At 46.9% G+C, this 19563-nt stretch overlaps 1 protein-coding gene and 1 long non-coding RNA gene across 2 annotated transcripts; one reads left to right on the top strand and one right to left on the bottom strand.

Annotated features, from left to right (window-relative positions):
• Positions 1-45: 45 nt before the first annotated feature.
• Positions 46-8270, bottom strand: Foxp3 (forkhead box P3). The gene is made up of 11 exons (XM_027433184.2): positions 8064-8270; positions 7440-7544; positions 7204-7342; positions 6732-6819; positions 6550-6654; positions 5675-5762; positions 5463-5543; positions 2421-2571; positions 1709-1785; positions 1012-1113; positions 46-857 (listed from the first exon to the last, which is right to left on the bottom strand). The coding sequence occupies exons 1-11, from the start codon at positions 8268-8270 to the stop codon at positions 714-716; spliced, it is 1287 nt and encodes a 428-aa protein (XP_027288985.2). The 3' UTR covers positions 46-713.
• On the top strand, positions 4538-10056 carry LOC118239407. The gene is made up of 2 exons (XR_004771448.1): positions 4538-5501; positions 6468-10056. It is a non-coding gene; the product is annotated as an uncharacterized LOC118239407 (long non-coding RNA).
• Positions 10057-19563: the final 9507 nt, after the last annotated feature.

Below are 19563 nucleotides of genomic sequence, written 5' to 3'. Positions count from 1 at the left end.
CTACATTTTTGGTGAGTCAGTGTGTATCCATGGAACTCAGGAGATAACAGGGGAGGGAGCTGTATGTGTGTGCATGTGTGAGTTCTGACAAGCTGTGTCTGACTGTTGCTATTTTGGGGCATAGCATGAGACTGGGTATGACCAGTTATGCCCGGATGGTTTCCTGGGATGCAATCCTGAAGGTTCTAGTGCTGCTGTTGTGCAAGGATCTGTACGTATACGCATGTGTGATACTGCCCATGGTTCCAGATGTTGTGGGCGAGTGCTTTGGTATGAGTCAGTAGGACTGCAGTCACGTGAGACTGCAGGGCAATGTAACTTTGAGGGCAGATGAATGTACAAGGCAGGCTCTTTGTGTCATAGGGTTTGGGTTGAGTCCAAGGGACAGGCTTATGACTGTATGTCTGTGTCATTTTCCCGCTTGGGAGTGGCCAAGGCAGGCTTTAAGTATAGCTGGGTGTGAGGGCTGTTGGCTGGAAAGCCCATCTTGGGAATAGGTTAGGGGCTGGGCTGGGATTGATGTCCCTCAGCCTCAAGGCAGAAGTTATGATCCAGGAGGGCAGCTAGATAGGTAGCAGAGGCCCTGACAGGCAAGACAGTGGAAACATCATTGCCTGGGCTCTATAGATATGTCCAGGACTTGCCTCCTTGCTTCCACAGCCTCCGTTTCATGTTTTGGCCCCTGTCCATCTTTTTTTTTCTTGGTTTTACGGTCAAGGGCAAGGGTTGGAGCACTTGCTGGGGCGTTGGCTCCTCTTCTTGCGAAACTCAAACTCATCTACGGTCCACACTGCTCCCTTCTCACTCTCCACTCGCACAAAGCATTTGTGCAAGCTCAGGTTGTGGCGGATGGCATTCTGTGGAAGGAGGATCAGGACCCCAGGCAGGGATGGGGTGGATAGTCATCCAGTGAGTTCAGCAGGCCTCAGCACTGATCTGCCCTTCTCCCACAGGTCCAGCCCAAGGTTAACCACCTTTGGAGCCATCCCAGCCCCTACAGAGGTACTTTACCTTCCAGGTGGCCGGGTGGTTTCTGAAGTAGGCGAACATGCGTGTAAACCAATGGTAGATTTCATTGAGTGTCCTCTGCTTCTCTGGAGCTTCCAGGATGGCCTGGAAGTTGGAGTCAGGTGGAGTGAGCATGTTTCCTCAGAATTACGCTCAAGGGGGAGTCTACTCTAAGCTCTCTGCCTGTGATAGGTGTGTAGTTGTGTGGGTCAAGGGAGGGGAAGGAGAGAATGGGGTGAGGCCTGGGGGCAAGGATGAAGTTAGTAGTCAGGTGGACAATGGAAAGGGTGTCACAATTTGGCTTGCACTAGCCTGCCTTGTGGTAGTAGTTTAGGTTCAGGGACAGATCTGGGGTGAAACTATCAAGAAGGATCACATCTCTGGGCTCCTCAGAGCTGAGGTTTATTTATTTATTTATTTATCTATTTATTTATTTATTTATTTATTTTTGGTTTTTTGAGACAGGGTTTCTCTGTGTAGCTTTGGAGCCTATCCTGGCACTCGCTCTGGAGACCAGGCTGGCCTCAAACTCACAGAGATCCTCCTGCCTCTGCCTCCCGAGTGCTGGGAATAAAGGCGTGTACCACCAATGCCTGGCCAGAGCTAAGGTTTATTAATGCAGGGTGCCACTCTTGGTGCAGAGGGATGTAGCAGTGTAGGAGGCAAGCACCCCCACCCCCAGCTGACAGGCCCTGCTTACCCATCGGATGAGGGTGGCATAAGTGAAAGGGGGCCTCATGTTATGGAACTTGAAGTAGTCCATGTTGTGGAAGAACTCTGCAGAGGGTTGGGATAGATCAGGCCCCATGACCTCCTCACACCCTGTCCCACCTTTGTCTCCACTGTAAGTCTAAGGCCTGAAATCCTACAATTAGCACCAAGGGAGGGGGGTGGGTGCCGTGATCACGCAGAGGTACTGTTTATGGAGTACTTGCCATAAGCTGACTCTTCTTGCACCACTCTTGCCAAAATAGCTCTCCCCAAATTAAAGACAGGTAACTTGCACATCAAAAGCATATAAGCAATTCAAGTGGCGCAGCCAGTATGACACCAAAGAGTTGTGGTTCCTGGTAAATCCACAACCCGAACCTGGCAGGTGGGAGTGGCTTGGTGAGCTTGGATGAATCCACCTGATTCCCCTTGAGGTGGGGAAGAAGGGAGGTTCTTTGGAATTCTTTAGCTAGGTCCGTCCCTCATGGTGACCAAACAAACTGGCAGGTACCAAGTGGGTGAGGCATGGCTTCAGTCCCCAAAACACACAGGGCTGGAGCTTGTAGGCCTAATAAACTCAGATGCAGTTTCCTCCCAACTTTTGGTGGGGGTGTGAGGGGAATGGGGAGCTCCTTTGTACCCCTGGCACCAGTCAGTATTAGGAGTTTGGGATCATTGGATGGGGTGCAGACTACACTGACCTGGAAAGGTGCTGTTTCCATGGCTTCCCCAGAGGTGCCTCCGCACGGCAAACAGGCTGTCCGAAGCCTCCCGGGGACTAGACCAGGCTGGGAGAACGCTGCCCTGTGTGCTGGTGGCTACAATGCAGCAAGAGCTCTTGTCCATGGAGGCCTGGGCGGATTTGGGAGAGAATGGTGATTGAGAGCCTTAAGCTTTTCATTTTACTATATCCTTTCTAAAATTATTTTGTATTTTTATTATTAATTAAATGTGATTTTGTACAAATTTGCACATGTGTGCAATACATACAGACCACTTTCACCCTGCTTCCTCCCTCTCCTGCTTACCTGTTTCCTTCCCACAAATCAGTCTCATATTCATGTTTATTTTGTTTTCAAATTTTATTATTATTATTATTATTATTATTATTATTATTATTGTTATTATTATTATTATTAATGGGGGTCTAACTATGTACTCCTGGCTGGCGTGGAACTTCTAGAAACTTACCTGTCTCTTCCTCCTGAATGTACCACCATGCTTTGTCTGTTCATTTTAGTTTTGTCTTAATTTTTTTTCTGAGACAGTTTCACAATATATTTCTGGCTGGCCTTATACCTTCCATCCTTCTAGCTCTATTCTGGAGTTCTTGGATTATGAGTGTGTGCCACCACATGTATTTTTATTTTATATATATTTTTTGAGACAGGGTCTATCTGTGTAGACCACTGTGTAGACCAGACCAGGCTGGCCTTGAACTCACAGAGATCTGCCTGCTTTGCCTCCCAAGTGCTGGGATTAAAGGCGTGTGCTACCACAGTGGCTTTCCATTTTACTTTTAAAGATGTTTGCTTGCTTGCTTATCTATCTGTCTGTCTGTCTGTCTATCTGTCTGTCTATCTATCTATCTATCTATCTATCTATCTATCTATCTATCTATCTATCTGTCTATCTATGTATGTATGCAGGGTCTCACTTTGTAGTATGGGCTAATCTGCAATTTACTATGTAGCACAGGATGACTTCAGACTTGGAGCATACTTGCTGTATCAACCTCCCAAGTGCTGAGATGACTTCCTAAGTCACCACTCAGTTTCCATTTTATTTTTATTTAAAAAAATTGTTTTTCTGAGACAGGGTCTCATGTAGCCCATTCTGGCCATGACCTTGAACTCCACCTCTGGAATGCTTGGATTATAGGTATGAGTTATACTCAGTTTCCATTCTATTTCTATTTTAAATGAACAAGAATGTATGGGCATTTTTCCTGCATGCATGTCTGTGCGCCATGTGTGTGCCTGGTGCCTGTGAAGGTCAGAAAATTGCACTGGATCCACTAGAACTGGAGTTAGAACAGTTGTGAGCTGCCATGTAGATGCTGGGAATCAAACTCTGGTCCCCTGGAAGAGCAACAAATTCTCTTAATCCCTTATCCATCTCTCCAGTTCCCCAACCTCACTTTATTTTGAAATTTGCATTTATTTATTTGGTTATATTTATATGTCACTTGTATATATGTATGATGTGTTATACACATACATGCTTGTGTGTGTGTAAGTGCTGGTGCATGTGTAGAGATCAGAGGATAATCTTGGGTGTTAATCCTAACCTTTCACCTTGTTTGAGACAGGGTCTTTTGTTGTATGCCTCTGCTTATGCTAGGCTAGCCGGTCTTTGAGCTTTGAGTTTGAGGAAATTCTGTGTTTTTAGACAGGTGTCACTATGTAGACCACTCTGGCCTGAATTTATAGAGATCTGACTGCCTCTGTCTCCTGGGTGCTGGGATTAAAGGCCTGTGCTACCATGCACAGCATTTTGGGTAATTCTGTCTCTACCTAAGTGCACTGGGATTGCAGACTTGTACTATTCTACATCTGGTGTGGGTGTTGGGATCCAAACTCAGACCCTTTTACTTGTACGGCAAGCACTTTTCCCTTTGAACAGAACCCTACCTCTGTTTATTTGTTTTTTGTTTGCTTTGTTTTTTCAAGACAAGGTTTTGTTTTTGTAGCCCTGGCTATCCTGTAACTCACTCTGTACACGAGGCTGGCCTTGAACTCAGAGTTCTGCCTGCCTCTGCCTCCTGAGTGCTGGGATTAAAGGTGTGCGCTACCACCACCTGGCTATTTGTATTTTTTTTAACTTTTATTCTTTTCTCATACATTACATCCCAACCTTAGTTTCCCCTCCCTCCACTCCTCCCAGCCCCTCCCTCCATATCCCCTCTCCCCCAGATCAACTCCTCTGTTTCTGATACAATAAGACTGGGCACAAACCCTCATATCATGGCTAGATGTGGTAACCCAGTATTTTTTTTAGACAAGGTCTCTCTGTGTTGGTCAGGCTGGTTTTAAACTCAAGGATTCAAGTGATCCTCCTTCAAGTAGCTAGGACTACAGATGCATACCATGTACCCAGTGAGGTCAGTGCTTTTGAGGGCACCGCCCACTTGTCATTTGCAGGCTGGGTTGGGATGCTGTAAAGCAGCACTGGGGCATCTTGATTACAGTACAGGAGTGAGCATGCTAGGAAGCCATAGATGCTGGGGCTGGGGGTGAGCAGGGGATGAATTGGGATCCCCTAGCATCCAACTGCGAATTTGGGAGAGTCAACTAAGTCTTCCAGACCTCAGTGGTCTTCATTTGTTCATTAGGATGACAGCGGTAGCTACCTCTGTTGTAGTATGAGACTTGACTTACGTTCATATCAGCAAAGTGCCTAGGACTGGGTGTGTGAAATATATGGTCCCACGGGACCCTACAGTATTAAATGTTCTGAGGATATTATCTTGTTATTATCTTAAAATTTGGATATAGGTCCCTCCATTTTCTTTTGCAGTGCCCCCTCTGGGTTCTGACACTGGCACATTGGAGTAACTCTCTGTCTTCTGAGGGTGGTTATTTACTATTGCTTTGAAAAGGCAGGATCATGATGTTTTGGGGTCGCAAGGTCAGAAGGTTGTAAGCAATCTAAGGAGGTGAGAAGAGATCACTTGGTCCTTAAGGGTTTCTCTCTTGTCCCCAGCAGTTGAAGTCGTCTGCCTCGGGACTTGGGGTACTCACCATAGCTGGAGCCTTTGACAGTGCCATCTTTCCGGCCAGGTGGGCTTGCATAGCACCCAGCTTTTCCTTTTCCAGCTCCAGCTGTGGGGTTATACACCAAAGTGAGGCCTCCACCTGGTCTTCAGCCACACCTTTGGCTGCACTAAGGCCTTCCCTTGGAGGGTCCTCCGTCACATCCTTCTTTCCCCTCAGCCACACCCTGCAGGCATTACCTGCTGCTCCAGAGACTGCACTACTTCTCTCTGGAGGAGGCACTGTGCCTTGCCCTTCTCATCCAGGAGGTGATCTGCTTGGCAGTGCCTGAGCAAGGAGAAAATTCCATGTAGCTCATCATGGTGGGTCAGGCCTCTTGGCTTGGTGTGCCATTAGGGACAGCCCAGACCCTTTGGGAGATTTCTTCTCAGAGTCTCAGTTTCCCTCACTCAACAACACCCACCCCCTCTCACACCTGGATACCCTTAAACACACACTCTTCAGCAACTGCTGGCTTCTAGGCCTGGGCTATTAGAAAGGTGGTGAGAGGGAGAATGGCACTTCAGATGGTAGGCACAGTCTATGCAAAGGCCTGGCCATGCAGGTCATACATCATTGCCAAGAGTTAGGTATGGTTAGCAAAATACAGAAGGGGAGGGGGGCAGATATAAAGCTGAGAGGAAACAGCTACAGTCATCTAGAGGAGCAGAAATTCAAGGCTCCATAATGTATATTGCATGATGGGAAGAAGGACAAAGCAGTTAGGAGTGTGGGTTCTGGAGCCTGTCTGCCTGAGTTCATATGCAACATCCATCATACAGGATCTGTGTGAACTTGATTGACACTTAATTCTGTTTGGCCTTAGTTCCTTTGTGTATCACATGGAGATAACTGTCAACATATACTTTTATTATTATTATGTCTCATCATACAAGTGAGGCAACCTGGGCTTAGAGAAGCCCAGAAACTTGCCCAAGATCACAGAACCAGGGAGGGATGAAGTCTCAACCTTTACTACTTTCTTATCATCAGTCAAGAAGATTCTGAGTTGAGATATGCAGTCCCGATCTCTGCTCAGACACCAGAATCCCATGGGTAGGGTCAGGCTACTCACTTGAGAAACTCTTCTGGCTCCTCGAAGACCTTCTCACAACCAGGCCACTTGCAGACTCCGTTGGCCAGCAGTGGGTAGGATCCTTGTGGTGCAGCCAAAAGGTTGCTGGGGGTGGGAGAACCCAGGGTGTCAGCAGAGGGGTGGGCGGAGAGAAGGGGCTCTTCCCAACACTGCCAACTTACTTTTCTTTCCTGGGTGTACCCGAGCGTGGGAAGGTGCAGAGTAGAGCTGGCTCCCTGGATACCCACTCCAGACTGGCCACATTGATCCCTGTGAGTAGAGACAGGGTACTTCTGGGGCTGCAGGCGAGGCTCTGCAGCTTGTCCCAGAAGGCCTCTACCTTCCCTGGACCTTGGAGACTGACTGATAGGACTCTGCTGTTCCCACAGAGCAGGCTTCTGACAGAGAAGCCTAAAGACAGCCCTTGGTAAGTAATGACATTTTGAGTAATGGCAGCAATTTGTGATTTTTGACATTCTATGTCTTCAAGGTTCTAAGCCTGACAGATTTTGGAGGTTGGTGTTTTCATGACTCTTAAGACCCCTCTAGACCTCCATAGGGCTGTAACTCAGAAAAGTTTACAATTGTGTATATTCAAAAATCTGAGGACTTGGCGGTTCTGTGAAGCCATGGGGAGAAAGCTGATGTGTTTACCAGGTGGCAGGCCAGGCCGGGCCTTGAGGGAGAAGACCCCAGCGGCAGCAGAAGGTGGTGGGAGGCTGATCATAGCTGGGTTGTCCAGTGGGCGCACTTGTAGCAAAGGGGTCTGGGCATGGGCATCCACAGTGGAGAGCTGAGGAACATATATGGACCATGGCTCAGGCTGGCTTGTGCTCTGCCTTACAGTTATCCTGTTTGTTCCCTCTTCCCAGCCTGTTCAGATTCCATACCTGATGCATGAAGTGTGGTCTATCCTGGAGAAGTGCCTGCAAGTGGGGCGAGGGGCCTAGTCGGGCCCCAGAGGGTGCCACCATGACTAGGGGTACTGTAGGCAGCTGGAAGGAGAAGGCAGATGCCATGAGATGCTAGCCTCAGCTTCACAGTCCTGTGTCTCATCATCGTCTTTTCACTAAAGTTCCACATAGTAGGGACTGTTAACATATCCAGTTCACACACGTGGAATCTGAGGCTCATAGAGACATGATTCACCAATATCAAACAGTTAAAAGTGGTAGAGTTGGCCCCAACACTGTCACCTTACCTTCCTGGGCTCCAGCCATCTCCTCTTGACACAGTGAGATGGGGACACATGGCTATGCCCATGGGATCATAATAAGGTCTCCTTTTGGGACAAGGATTGGGAGGGTGGGGGAAGCCTCGAATCTCTGAAGCCTGGAGAGTGGGGATTTTCTTGGCCCTGCAACATCTGCATAAGTCATAGACTTGCCTGGGACCCATAAACCACTTCCTGTGCCCCAGCCAGCCCCCCTCCTGCCACATGCCACAGTAAAGGTCGGCACCTATAGGCCCAGGTACCCCACCCTGCTTGCCCCATTCTGGGCCCCGGGCCTCACCTGCAGCTGTGATGGTGGCAGGGGGTTTAAGGAGGAAGAAGTGTGGGCCCCACCTCGCAGGTCCCGGCCTTGGAAGGTTCCCCCAGGACCCCTGGTCCCTAGGAGTTCTGAGCCCTTGGGTGCAGTCTTCCAGCTTGGTAAGACTCCTGGGGATGGACCAAGGGCCAAGGAAGGGGCCACGGGCTTGGCTGGCCTGGGGTTGGGCATTGGGTTCTTGTCAGAGGCAGGCTGCAGGAACAACAGTGGAATGGAATCACATGCATTCCAGGGGTGGTGTAAGACATTCATCCACTTGAACCATACAGATAGTGTACCCGAGCCCTCCTCTCTCTTACACATATACACTGATATATGTATAAAACACAAATTGTGTTTATCCCCCACATGTACATGTCCAGAACTTGATTTGCCTGCATACACCTCACAGTCCTGTTGTGAATGTGGGGCAATGGGGAGTTGGTTTGTGGAGCCTCAGCCTTCTGGTACCCCCTGCATTCTGTATGGGCCACAGTCATTGCTGATTCTACTGGGGCTTATCTTGGACTCTCTTTTCATTATTTTATTCCAGTGACTTGGGCATGAGCTCAAAAGAGTCAGCTGGATGCCATGAGAGGGAAGGTTCCAGGGAACTTAGTAGTACTAGTGAGAAGTGGACTGCAATAGTTTAGGTCAGTGATGCTGCTGCTACCAACCCGGATAATGGCAGAGCAGCTGGTAAGGAATGGCTAGATAGTAAGTCTTTTTTTGAAGACAGAGTCAGGAGAAGTTGCTGGAGGCTTAGATGTAGGAGATGGGAGAAAGGGTCAAGATGACATCTGGGGTTTTGTATAAGCAGCTATGACAAAGTAATCATTGCCAGAGATGGAGAATGGAGGAGTAGAGTTTGCAGATGGCAGTCCGATGTGGCTGCATGCAAAGGTAAGCAATTAGATGGAGGGTAGACATGCAGGTAGGTAACTGAACTCAGGACTGCACAGCTCAGGGCTTTTGTCCTGCATGGAGTTAACATGGCAGGTGCCAGAAAAAGGAGGGACAGGATTTCTTGATCCAGGGCCCTTGGGAGCTCCCCAAATTAGCCTCATCCCTACTTGCCCCAATCTTTGCTCCCCAAGCTTGGAATTCCTGCAGCATCTCGTCTTCCCCTAGCCAGACCTGTCTTCTGTGTTCCTCCTTAAAGCCCTCCATGGTGACCCAAGCCCCTCTGCTGAGCCCCATTACCTTATAGATCCTGAGGGGCATGGCTTTTGTTTTTGTTTTGGATCTTATAGTTCTAGTCAGAGAGGCAACCAGATCTTGAAGTGAGGGATCTTTAGTTAAAGGGGTACCCCAGGTTCATATTTCTACAGTTTGTTCATAGCCTGTAACCTTTTCTTTTTAGATAGGATCTCATGTAGCCTGGACTAGCCTGGAACTCACTATATAGCCAGGTTGTCCTTGAACTGTTTGCTTTCTGAGTGCTGGGATTACAAGTCACCATTCCAGGCTGATGTCTCCACATCTTGGTCTAGGAAGTATGTATCCATCCATGTCTACAGTTCACAACTCCCTGCTTTGTAGATGTGTACATGTGTGTATGTCATTCTCTAGTCTACTGTACTACATGCCTTGGGCATATGGCTTCTGCAAACAGCCAGGGGAGCACAGAAGTGTTCTGGAAGCCAATTGCTTCTTTGTTATCATGTCATGGGGATCATCAGAACTGTGGCCCTGAGTTTAAAACTGCAGTGTCTCATGGGTTAAACCATTAGCATGAGAACCAGGAGTCTGGGTCTGTAGAGGCTGAGAACACGGGCTTCATAGAACAGTGATGAGAAGAGGAAGTGAAAGACTGAATGAAGGCAGGCAGCCATGAGGTGATGGTTCTCCAAGGCAAAGAGAGCAAAGAAAACAAACTAGAAGGCCAAGAGTAGATTACAGAAGGAGCCAACCGTGCTGACATATTGGTCTTCTAACCTCTAGAACTGTGACACAATAAACTATGCTGTAAAATTCACCCAGTTTGTGACACTTCATTACAGCAGTCTGAGCAAATGTATATCAAGTTTGGTGAGTAGAATTTTCCACCATAGTGGCTTAGCCCTCATGGGTGGACCATGGTCACTTTTGAAGCAGGCTAGGTATTTGGCCAGAATTTAGGAGAATTCTCCCCCCTAAATATGTCTGGAACTGGTGTGACTCTGGGAAGCATCAGTACCTTCTCAGAAAGGGGACCTAAATTGGATATGGTCTGTCTAGTGGTAGTAGGGACCTGGAGGGCTGGGCTGGCCAGCCAGCTTCCTGCACTGTCTGTTGGGGCGTCCCTTTTTGACTGTTTCTTAGAAGCTGTATGGAGGTTGTTTCTGGGACATAGAGTATGTTTTCCTATCGGGGTCTACATCTGGGCCCTGTTGTCACAACCCCAACTTGGCCAGATTTTTCTGCCATTGACGTCATGGCGGCCGGATGCACTGGGCTTCATCGGCAACAAAGAGGAAGAGAAGGGGGCAGACAACCCACCCCACAGGTTTCGTTCCGAGAACTGGCTGGTCCATCCTGTAGCCGGATGGGCCCAGGTAGCGTGATGTGGGTGCTAGCGGATGTGGTAGGTGACGTCCATCTGGCCACCATGCAAACCCCAAGTTCTGTAGATCCTGTCTTTCTTGGATGTCAGAGGGGCCCAAAGTTGGACCCTTGGTCCGTGTTAGGCAGGCCTCATGGATATTGGGACCTGTTGGGTCTTCAAATTATGTAGTAACCAGAACTCAGAAACATAGGATCTCATTTCTTAGAGCCAATGGATTTCAGGATGTGAAGAACACAGACTTTGTAGGGTGCATGGATTCACCTTCTCACTGTGTGGATCATTGTCCCAGAGTCCAGAGAAATGGGAACCACCTAAAGGCCAGGAAGCCCAAAACTCTCTAAGGCCTCTTGCTGGGCCTGGAATGTCAGCAAGGTCTCCTCAGCTTCCTCTCCGAGCTCCATAAAGGCAGAGGATTGGAAGGACCCCCTTCTGCCCTGCTCTGCAGGCCAGGCTTTGCCCTCCTTTCTAACTTTGTACAGTAGCAGGAACCATCTCCCAAAGTTAGTACATGTAAAATGCTGAGTAAAATGCCTGAGTGATAAATAGACACTTACATATAGCGCCAGCCCCCCTATCGTTCCCTAAATCCTAACATTCTGCCAGAGATGGGGACAAAAGTAAGACATTTGGCCTGGGACTAATGGAAAGAGCACAGCACTAGGCTCTTTGGAAAGACCTCAGAATAGTAGTCCCCGGGGAACCCAGTACCAACTCTGAGGACACATTCTTACTTAGATCCTTCCATTGTTACTATTCTCTGGTCAGCTAGGGCTTCCGACTCAAGGGGCCCAGGGCCTCACACAGGCCAGAATTTGTGAGGTTTGGTACCATGCCATGATTATTGATCATGCTGCTCAAATCTGGATCCAACTTGTGATAAGGCAGAAGAGGGACTGACACCTCAGGTCTGATAAACGCTTTCTAGGTACCAAGGGATAAGCTGAGGCCACAATAGGGGATGCTCAGAGTCAAGGTCCCACTGAGAAGTTGAGATTTGATCTTGGGTTTAACTGACACAACATATCTGTGAGGTCTGCTAAGAGTATGGAGTGGAGGAAGGCTAGGCTCTTTCTGTCCTGTGTTGAGGGTAAATCATCCATCCGTGTGTGTGTGTGTGTGTGTGTGTGTGTGTGTGTGTGTGTGTGTGTGGAGAGAGAGTGGAGAGAGAGAGAGAGAGAGAGAGAGAGAGAGAGAGAGAGAGAGAGAGAGAGAGGTGAAGAGCTTTTTAGGGAAACAGTGACAGAGAAATAATGAGAACGAGAATGACAGAGACAGAGAGGTAGAGAGAGGATTGACCCAAATAATCACTGGCTGCTGGGTGGAGGACTAATGCCGCTAGGTACTAGAGACATCCATGGCTGGTATTGAATTGTTTTGCAAAGCAACATCAGAAAAATAGTATTGGCCTTGTACAAGAACCATAGGACCAGAGCAGAGTAGAAAGCTTTGGCATAGACTTATGCACAGAGAGAATGGGATTTGTGATGGATGAAACATTTCAACATGAGGAATAGTGCAGGCTAGATTAACAAATGCTTCTGAGACAATTAGGAGAAAATCAAGTGGCTGGGTACAATGATCAGTTCACTCTCCCACAGGTACCTCTGCCCACTTGAAATGTCACTATCATCATGTGCTTTGGAATAATTTCCAGACCCAGTAAAGACATAGATTTTAATATCTATCATTGTGTGTTCAGCCCTGTGCTAAGCACCAGCCCTGTGCTAAGCACCAGCCCTGTGCTAAGCACCAGCCCTGTGCTAAGCGCCAATTGTCAGGAAGATCCTCGGCGGTAGGTACTATTATAACTATCACAGTACATACTAGGAAATGGAGGGACAGAGAGATGACTTGCTGGTTAAAATTCCCACAGATGACTTGAGGTGAGGCTAGGTTGTTCCAGACAGTCTGGCTCCAGTACCCACACTTTTGACCTCTATAGTAAATGGAAAAAATGAAGCCATAAAGGAGACTGGAAGGCAATATGGGCTGAACTGTTATCTCATTTTCAAGTGACAAAATACTTTTGAAGCACAAAACCATAGACAGAAGCCACATGAGAAAAGGGTAATCTGACTACATAAAACACACGTGCATTACAAAGCATAATAAATAGAAAAAAAGCAAATGATAGTCGGGGATGGTGACGTGTGCCTTTAATCCCAGCACTCGTGAGGCAGAGGCAGGTGGATGGATTTCTGTGAGTGTGAGGTCAGCCTTCTCTACGCATTCAGTTCTAGGCCAGCCAGGGCTACACAGTGAGACCCTGTCTCAAAATAAAAGCAACAAAAAAGCACACAAATGGAGCTGGAGAGGTGGTTCAGTGGTTAAGAGCGCTTGTTGGTCTTCCAAAGGAGGTGCCTTCAATTCCCAGCATCCACGTGGCAACTCACAACCATCTGTAACTGGAGTCCCATGGAATCCCACAGCCTCTCATGGCCTCTATGGGCACCACACACACATATGGTGAGCATGTGACAAAACATGCATACCCGTAAAATAAGTAAATGAGATTAAAATACACATATCTACAAATGATGAATTTGGGGAAAATGTTTCCTATATACATATAGGCAATAGGAAGATATTATCCCTTCCAAATTAAGATCTGTAGAAAAAAATCTTGAGAACTCTATTAGGAGCAAGAACATGATCACACAACTCTTTTCTGCAAAGCACAAGTGGCCAATAGTCATTAAAAGTCACCAAAGAATGCAAAATCTAACAATGTTAAAATTTCCTCTTATGATGGGAAAGGATTAAAAATGGTAACACCCACCTAAGATTGGTGTGAATTAGAAACAACATAAAACAAGACAACATTCTGGAAAAGCAATTTGAAAAGATAACAACAACAACAAACCGTTAAAAATGCACACCCCTTTTTCTCCAGGATTCAAGGAGTCAATCGTAATTAGAAGAAACCTGACTATCCAATATCAGCACTTAATTCAGGCAATTCAGAGTGTGCAGACATAAAAGATCACGTGCTCATTTTTTTTAGTATGCTACGAAAATGGCATTGATTGAATAAAGCAGGAACAAACCCAAAATACAACATGATTCTAATTTGTTTAAAAAATACTAACAGCTAACAGTGAGAACTTACCATATACCAGGCACAGTGCCACAGGACTAGGCCCGCAGAGACTAGCTCACCCTAGTCCTGAACTGCCTGTTCTCCATAGACATGGATTCTGGTCACAGTCACACAGTCCGTTGCTAAATCATGGTTGACCATGTTATGAAGTGCCTTTCGAGAGGGTGTCTTATGTGACACAAGCAGAAGTTCAATGAAATGCTAAGACTGGCCTGCTTGCTCACAATCTACCTAGGACAAACAGAACTGATGACCATTTTGGAAAATGGAGCTCTCTGAGCCATTATTAGTAATTGCCAGTGGTGTACAAATCTCTCTGCTGGATACTGGGTGGAAAAGCAGGTGAAGCAAGGTGAGCCAAGAGAATCAGAGAGGTGGAAGAAAGAAATGGAACACCGGTGGTCAGGATGGAAGAGACCAAGAGGAATATAGTCAGAGCCTTGGAAAGACATGGACAGAGAGTGGGCATTCAAGGGAGAAAGCCAGAGACAGACAAGGAAACAGAATGAGACAGGAAAAGAAGTGGGGAACATCACCAGGAAAGAAAGGAGATGCAGTTCAACTTTCCAGTTCCAGCTGGACAACATTTTGGGTTGCCCCATTCATAGAAACCAGCAGTTGATTGACATGTTTTAAAACGTCTGTCCATCTGTGCATCAATCAGTTTTCTTCTTTTTGCCCCTGTTTAAGGAATGACTGCCCCACCTATCTGGCATTTAGGATAAGTAGTATTAGTTTCAAAAAGTCCTTACCTGGAGTTCACAGTGGCTGGGTGTTTCCAGCTGAACTGGAGGGCTCCTGACCCTCCCTCCCACTGCAATCTCCCTGATACTTTCTCCAGCAGAGATGTGTCTGGCGGGGGAGAGCAGGGACACTCACCTTGGTGAAGTGGACTGACAGAGAAGGATCAGCTTGGCTTGTGGGAAACTGCCACATTATCAAAAACAACTTTGCTTTTATACCGAGAAGAAAAACCACGGTGTGGAAGCCGCAGACCTCTCTCTTCTAATAATCCAGTTTTTTTTTTTTTGATGAGTGTGTGTGCTGATAATCACATGGTGGGGGGTTCTCATAGTTCTCTCTCTCTCTCTCTCTCTCTCTCTCTCTCTCTCTCTCTCTCTCTCTCGCTTTGTTTATTCTTTTCTTATGAGACTTAAACGGAAATTTTGAAATTTTGGGTTTTTTCTTTGCCCTTTACAAGTCATCTGAAAATATGATTTCTTCCCCTCACCACAGAGGTAAAAGGTATCAATGAGATAACAGGGCTCATGAGAAACCACAATTTCTTAAACAAAAGTGTGTAGAGTCAGAAAAAAAGGGAAAATAACTCAAATCACAAAGGCATCCCGAGGTAGGTACAGACACCATTCTGTGCCTGGGAGGACGTATGAGGGTCACTGCATTGAACAGAAGAAGGGACCTGAAGCCCAACATTTGGATGGGAAACACCAAAGAAAGCAATGGAATAGTGCGTGGTTTCTACAGGCCTTGTCCTGTTTCAGGCCTCGCTTTTTACTTAGGTAGATTGAATATGATCACCATCATTCATATTGCCAAGGGTTGGGAAATCTGGACACCTCTGTAACCTTTCTTTCCATAGAAGTCAAGAGACATGTAATGCAGTTCATGGAGAAAGAAGGTGGGGTGTACTCCTACCACAAATTCACAGAATCAACGAGTCTCAGAATCACTGGCTCCTAGAATCTGCTGAGAGTCTCTGTGTGAGGAGGGAAGGATCTCCACATGATGCTTATGCTTGAGCGCTCTGACCCAGCAGCCACCCACCCGCGAACAGCCCTAACAGCCCCATACTACTGCATCCAACAGCACAAGGAAGGGCTAGAGGAAGAAGGGCTCTGTGTGCAGCTCAGTGGCAGACGGCTTACTTACCATGCATAAGGCTTCTGGTTCCATCCTCAGCACCACAAAAACAAGATTAAGAAAAAAAAAACCCAGCCATATACAAGGCAGCCCAGGGTTCCCATCCTATCAGGAACAATATAACTATAGCCTGATGATTCTGGACCTCCACCTGAGTTTTTGTGACATTCTACTTTGAAAAGCCCCAGTTTCACCCAGCATTGTAACACACACCAGTAATCCCAGCACCCAGGAGGCTGAGGCAGAAGGATCAAGAGTTTAAGGCTGCCTAGGGTTGTATAGCCAGATTCTGCCTCAAAAACCTAAACAAAAGGAAAGAAAAGCTACAGTTTGCAAAGGTTTAGGTTTCTAAGTAACTGCTATAATTCTGGTAGCCAACATTTATCTAGAATTTTCCACATTCAAGCCACAGAACTGAACATTTCTCTCAAACAATTGTGTTCAACCCTCACCCTCTGCGGTCCATCTTATCATTACTGTATTGCTATTATACCGATGGGGAAAATGGAGGTGCAACTTGCCCAAGATCACACAGATGGAAAATAGGGGTCCGTAGCACTGACTTCTCAAGTGCCCAGTTTTCCTGAAGCCAACAGTGTCAGATTTGAATTTCTAGGATTCGATGACACGGAAGGAAGTTCTGGGATTTGGAGACTCTTCTGGAGCTTGATGCCTGTGAGTTGTTAAGGTTTTTATAAAAGATTTGGCAGCTGCATTTCCTCTTTGGCACAGACTTGCTCCCTCCAACCACTGCTTAACATAGACCAGCCTCTATAGATTTCTCCTCCCAAGGCATGGTCAAGGCTTCCAGCTTTTGGTGCTCTGGCACCCTTCAGAGCTCAGAGTTCCAGGTATCCAAATGCATGCCTGCCACAACCTCTTTGCAAGACTGGCTTCAGGCCTGAGGAAGAGAAAGTTAGAAATAAGGTTATTCACATGACACTAATACTCACCCTTTACTATTTCCCTCCTTTGCTCCCCTTTCCTTAATCCCTGTTTTCTAATCCCCCAACACACATACAAAAAGAGAGTTACTTTCCTCAGCTTAACTCACCTTTCTAGAAAAGACAAGAGTGGAACTGATGGCCTGGCTTTGTAAAGACAAGAGGGGAAACAAGTGAATAGAAAAAAAAAAGACCTAAAAATACCAGCCAACAACAACATTAAAAAAAAAAAAAAACCTCAACCCTCCCTACCATTAGCTCAAAGCAAAACTTTCACTGGTTGGGGCTTCTAAGTTGGTGGGTCATATCTAAGACCAAACATGGTGGCTGGAAGCCGAGGGAGGTACTGAGGTGAGAGGGAGGTACAGAGGTGGGATGAGGTCCTCTTTCTTACTCTGGAGGTCTGCGGGGATCCTAGGAGCTTAACAGATGTGGTTGTGTGTGGGAGGGGGTATGGGAGGGGTGAAGAAAGTATCTACCAGGGAGTCCTGGGCAGCTGGCTGTAGGTATGCCCCAAAGTTAATGATCCCTGCTTTCCATATACTTGGGCCTGAATAGTCCCTGTATCTTCTATGGGACTGAGATAGTTCTAGTTCCCTGCCCTAGCACCTGTCTCTTTCAGGAATAGTTTCTGGTTTTTCTCAGGGTTCATGGTATGACCTGCATCCTCCTTTATATCCCTGTGACCATCCCCCTATTACTGCCACTCTGTGAAAAAGACTGGCCAGAGAGGTGGCATGAAAAGTGAATGAGGGTTAGTGACACAAAGATTCCCAGGAGGCCACTTGAGTGGTGCCTCGGGTGTGGGAGGATTGAGGTTACTGAAGCTGAAAGCCAGGGTTTTGCAGAATAAGGGCTGGAGGTCAGGTTGGCTCGGGCAGCATATCCTCTCCACCTCAACTCTATCTGCTCATGTAGGATTCTGGGGAAGAGAATCTGGAGGGCTAGGGGTTGAAGACAAATGGGGGTTTTAAGTAGAATTTAATAGGTCGGGGAAAGTCCCCAGGGAAAGGGATCTTTGACAATGACCTGGCATAGGTGAGGAAGAGAGCCATGGAGAGATCTGCAGAACTGGAGGGAAGGGTCAGGGTGAACGTCCTGATGTGAGTGTACTGGATTTGGACAGCATCAACAAGCAATCTGGTGTGGTTGGAGTGAAGTGAGGGAAAGCAAGAGGAACAGGAGGTAAGGGCAGAGAGAACTAGTTATGCTATGCCTTTTTTTTTCTTTTTGGTTTTTCGAGACAGGGTTTCTCTGTGTAGCTTTGGAGCCTATCCTGGCACTCCCTCTGGAGACCAGGCTGGCCTCGAACTCACAGAGATCCGCCTGCCTCTGCCTCCTGAGTGCACTCCCATTAAAGGCGTGCACCACCAACGCCCGGCATGTTATGCCTTTTACAACATGGTGAAGGTTTGGCTTTTCCTCTAAGTGGGGAAGAAGACATGGGAGTGTTGGGAGCAGAGGAGGGACATCACTGTTAGGACTTAAGAGGATCCCCTAGATTGCTGAGTGTGGAATGGGGTGTAGGAACATAGGGCAGGGGCCAAGCAGGAGGAAGCTACTACAGAAGCCTAGGTGACTGGCACTGGTGCTGGTGGTCCTGTTGGTAGAGTGGTAGTGAAAAGATGGATTTGGAATTAAAAAAAATTGTGCTAGAGATGGGGCCCATGTACTTGCCAGGAAGTGATTTTCCATTGAGCTGCAAAACACCTAGCCATTCTTTTTAAAGACCTTGTAGCCTCAGCTGGTCTTGAATTCAGTTATCATCTTGCCTCAGCCTCCTGAGTGCTGGGATTTCAGGTGTGCATCACCATACCCTGCTTGGGAAATGCTTTAGACAGATAACCTACAGGATTTGCTAAAGAATGAGACTCCAAAGCAAGATCAGAGCACAGTAGATACCTAAAATGGGCAGTTAGGAATGGAGTCCTGAGATGACTTGCCACCTTGAACTTTCAGATGAGGAAAAAAGAGAAAAGTTCTACCTTGTTTAAACCTGCATCATTTCATTATTCTTGAACATATACTTGTAGATGAACATATTCCTTTCATGACCCTGGATACAGACTGGAGGAGCAGAGAGAGTGTAGGGGCCAAGGATGGCCTTCCTGTTAGGGGTATTGTGAGGGCTAGATAAAAAGCACCCCCTAAACCTGGCATATGGCAGACAGTAAGTCTTAATAAGTAAGTTAGTAAGAAGGAAAGGGTGATGTGTGAATGAACATGCAGGTAGACTCTATTCCATTCCCATAGTAGGTGAGGGCTCAAAGGGAGAATGAGAGGAATTCACTAGATGGAAGAAACAGATGGGAAATCACTCTGAGCAGGGGAGATGGGCTCAACAGAGATGAGGAAATAAAGTGGGGAGAGAAAGCCACTGTGGGGTGCAAAGTGTCAAAATGAGCAAGAAGGGCAGGATTAGACAGAGTCTGTCAACATGTTCAATCAACTGATTGCACACTGTCAGAGTCAATTGTGTGCTGAGTGCAAGTTAAGAAAAAGCTAATCCTTCAAACAGTTCTGTTTCCTATTTTGTGATTGATTTTTCCAAGTCCTGAAGAACACCGATACTCAATTGGGCATTTTAAGGTACAATCAAGGGTGTTCTTGGTTAGTTTCATTGTTCACAAAAAGGCTGCGAGGTGTGTGTGTGTGTGTGTGTGTGTGTGTGTGTGTGTGTGTGTGTGTGTAGGGGGGACAGGACACACAGTAACTGATAGCAGAGCTTTGGTCTTACACTATGGTACAGTCTAGGCTTTTAGGGGCTCTGGAAGTTCGTGGTGTCATGGAAGGTTAAGGGAGAAGGTAAATCCATTTCCCAGAGGCCTAATCTTTTTATTGGCTGCCAGAATTCCGGTTCTGTGATCAACCACTCAATAGTTCAGGCTCAGCCTATGCACCTACATCCACTCTAAGCTACTTATTGGCTACTTATGCTTTCCTTCACATCACCTACACCACTACCCTTGGCTCTGCTTTCCTATCTTGCCTCTAAAGTCTCCGTCAGCTACA

Source organism: Cricetulus griseus, chromosome X (assembly GCF_003668045.3).
Source record: "Cricetulus griseus strain 17A/GY chromosome X, alternate assembly CriGri-PICRH-1.0, whole genome shotgun sequence".
NCBI classification, from domain to species: Eukaryota; Metazoa; Chordata; class Mammalia; order Rodentia; family Cricetidae; genus Cricetulus; species Cricetulus griseus.
Note: the sequence above shows the minus strand (reverse complement) of the source record. Positions and strands in the feature narration are given on the sequence as shown.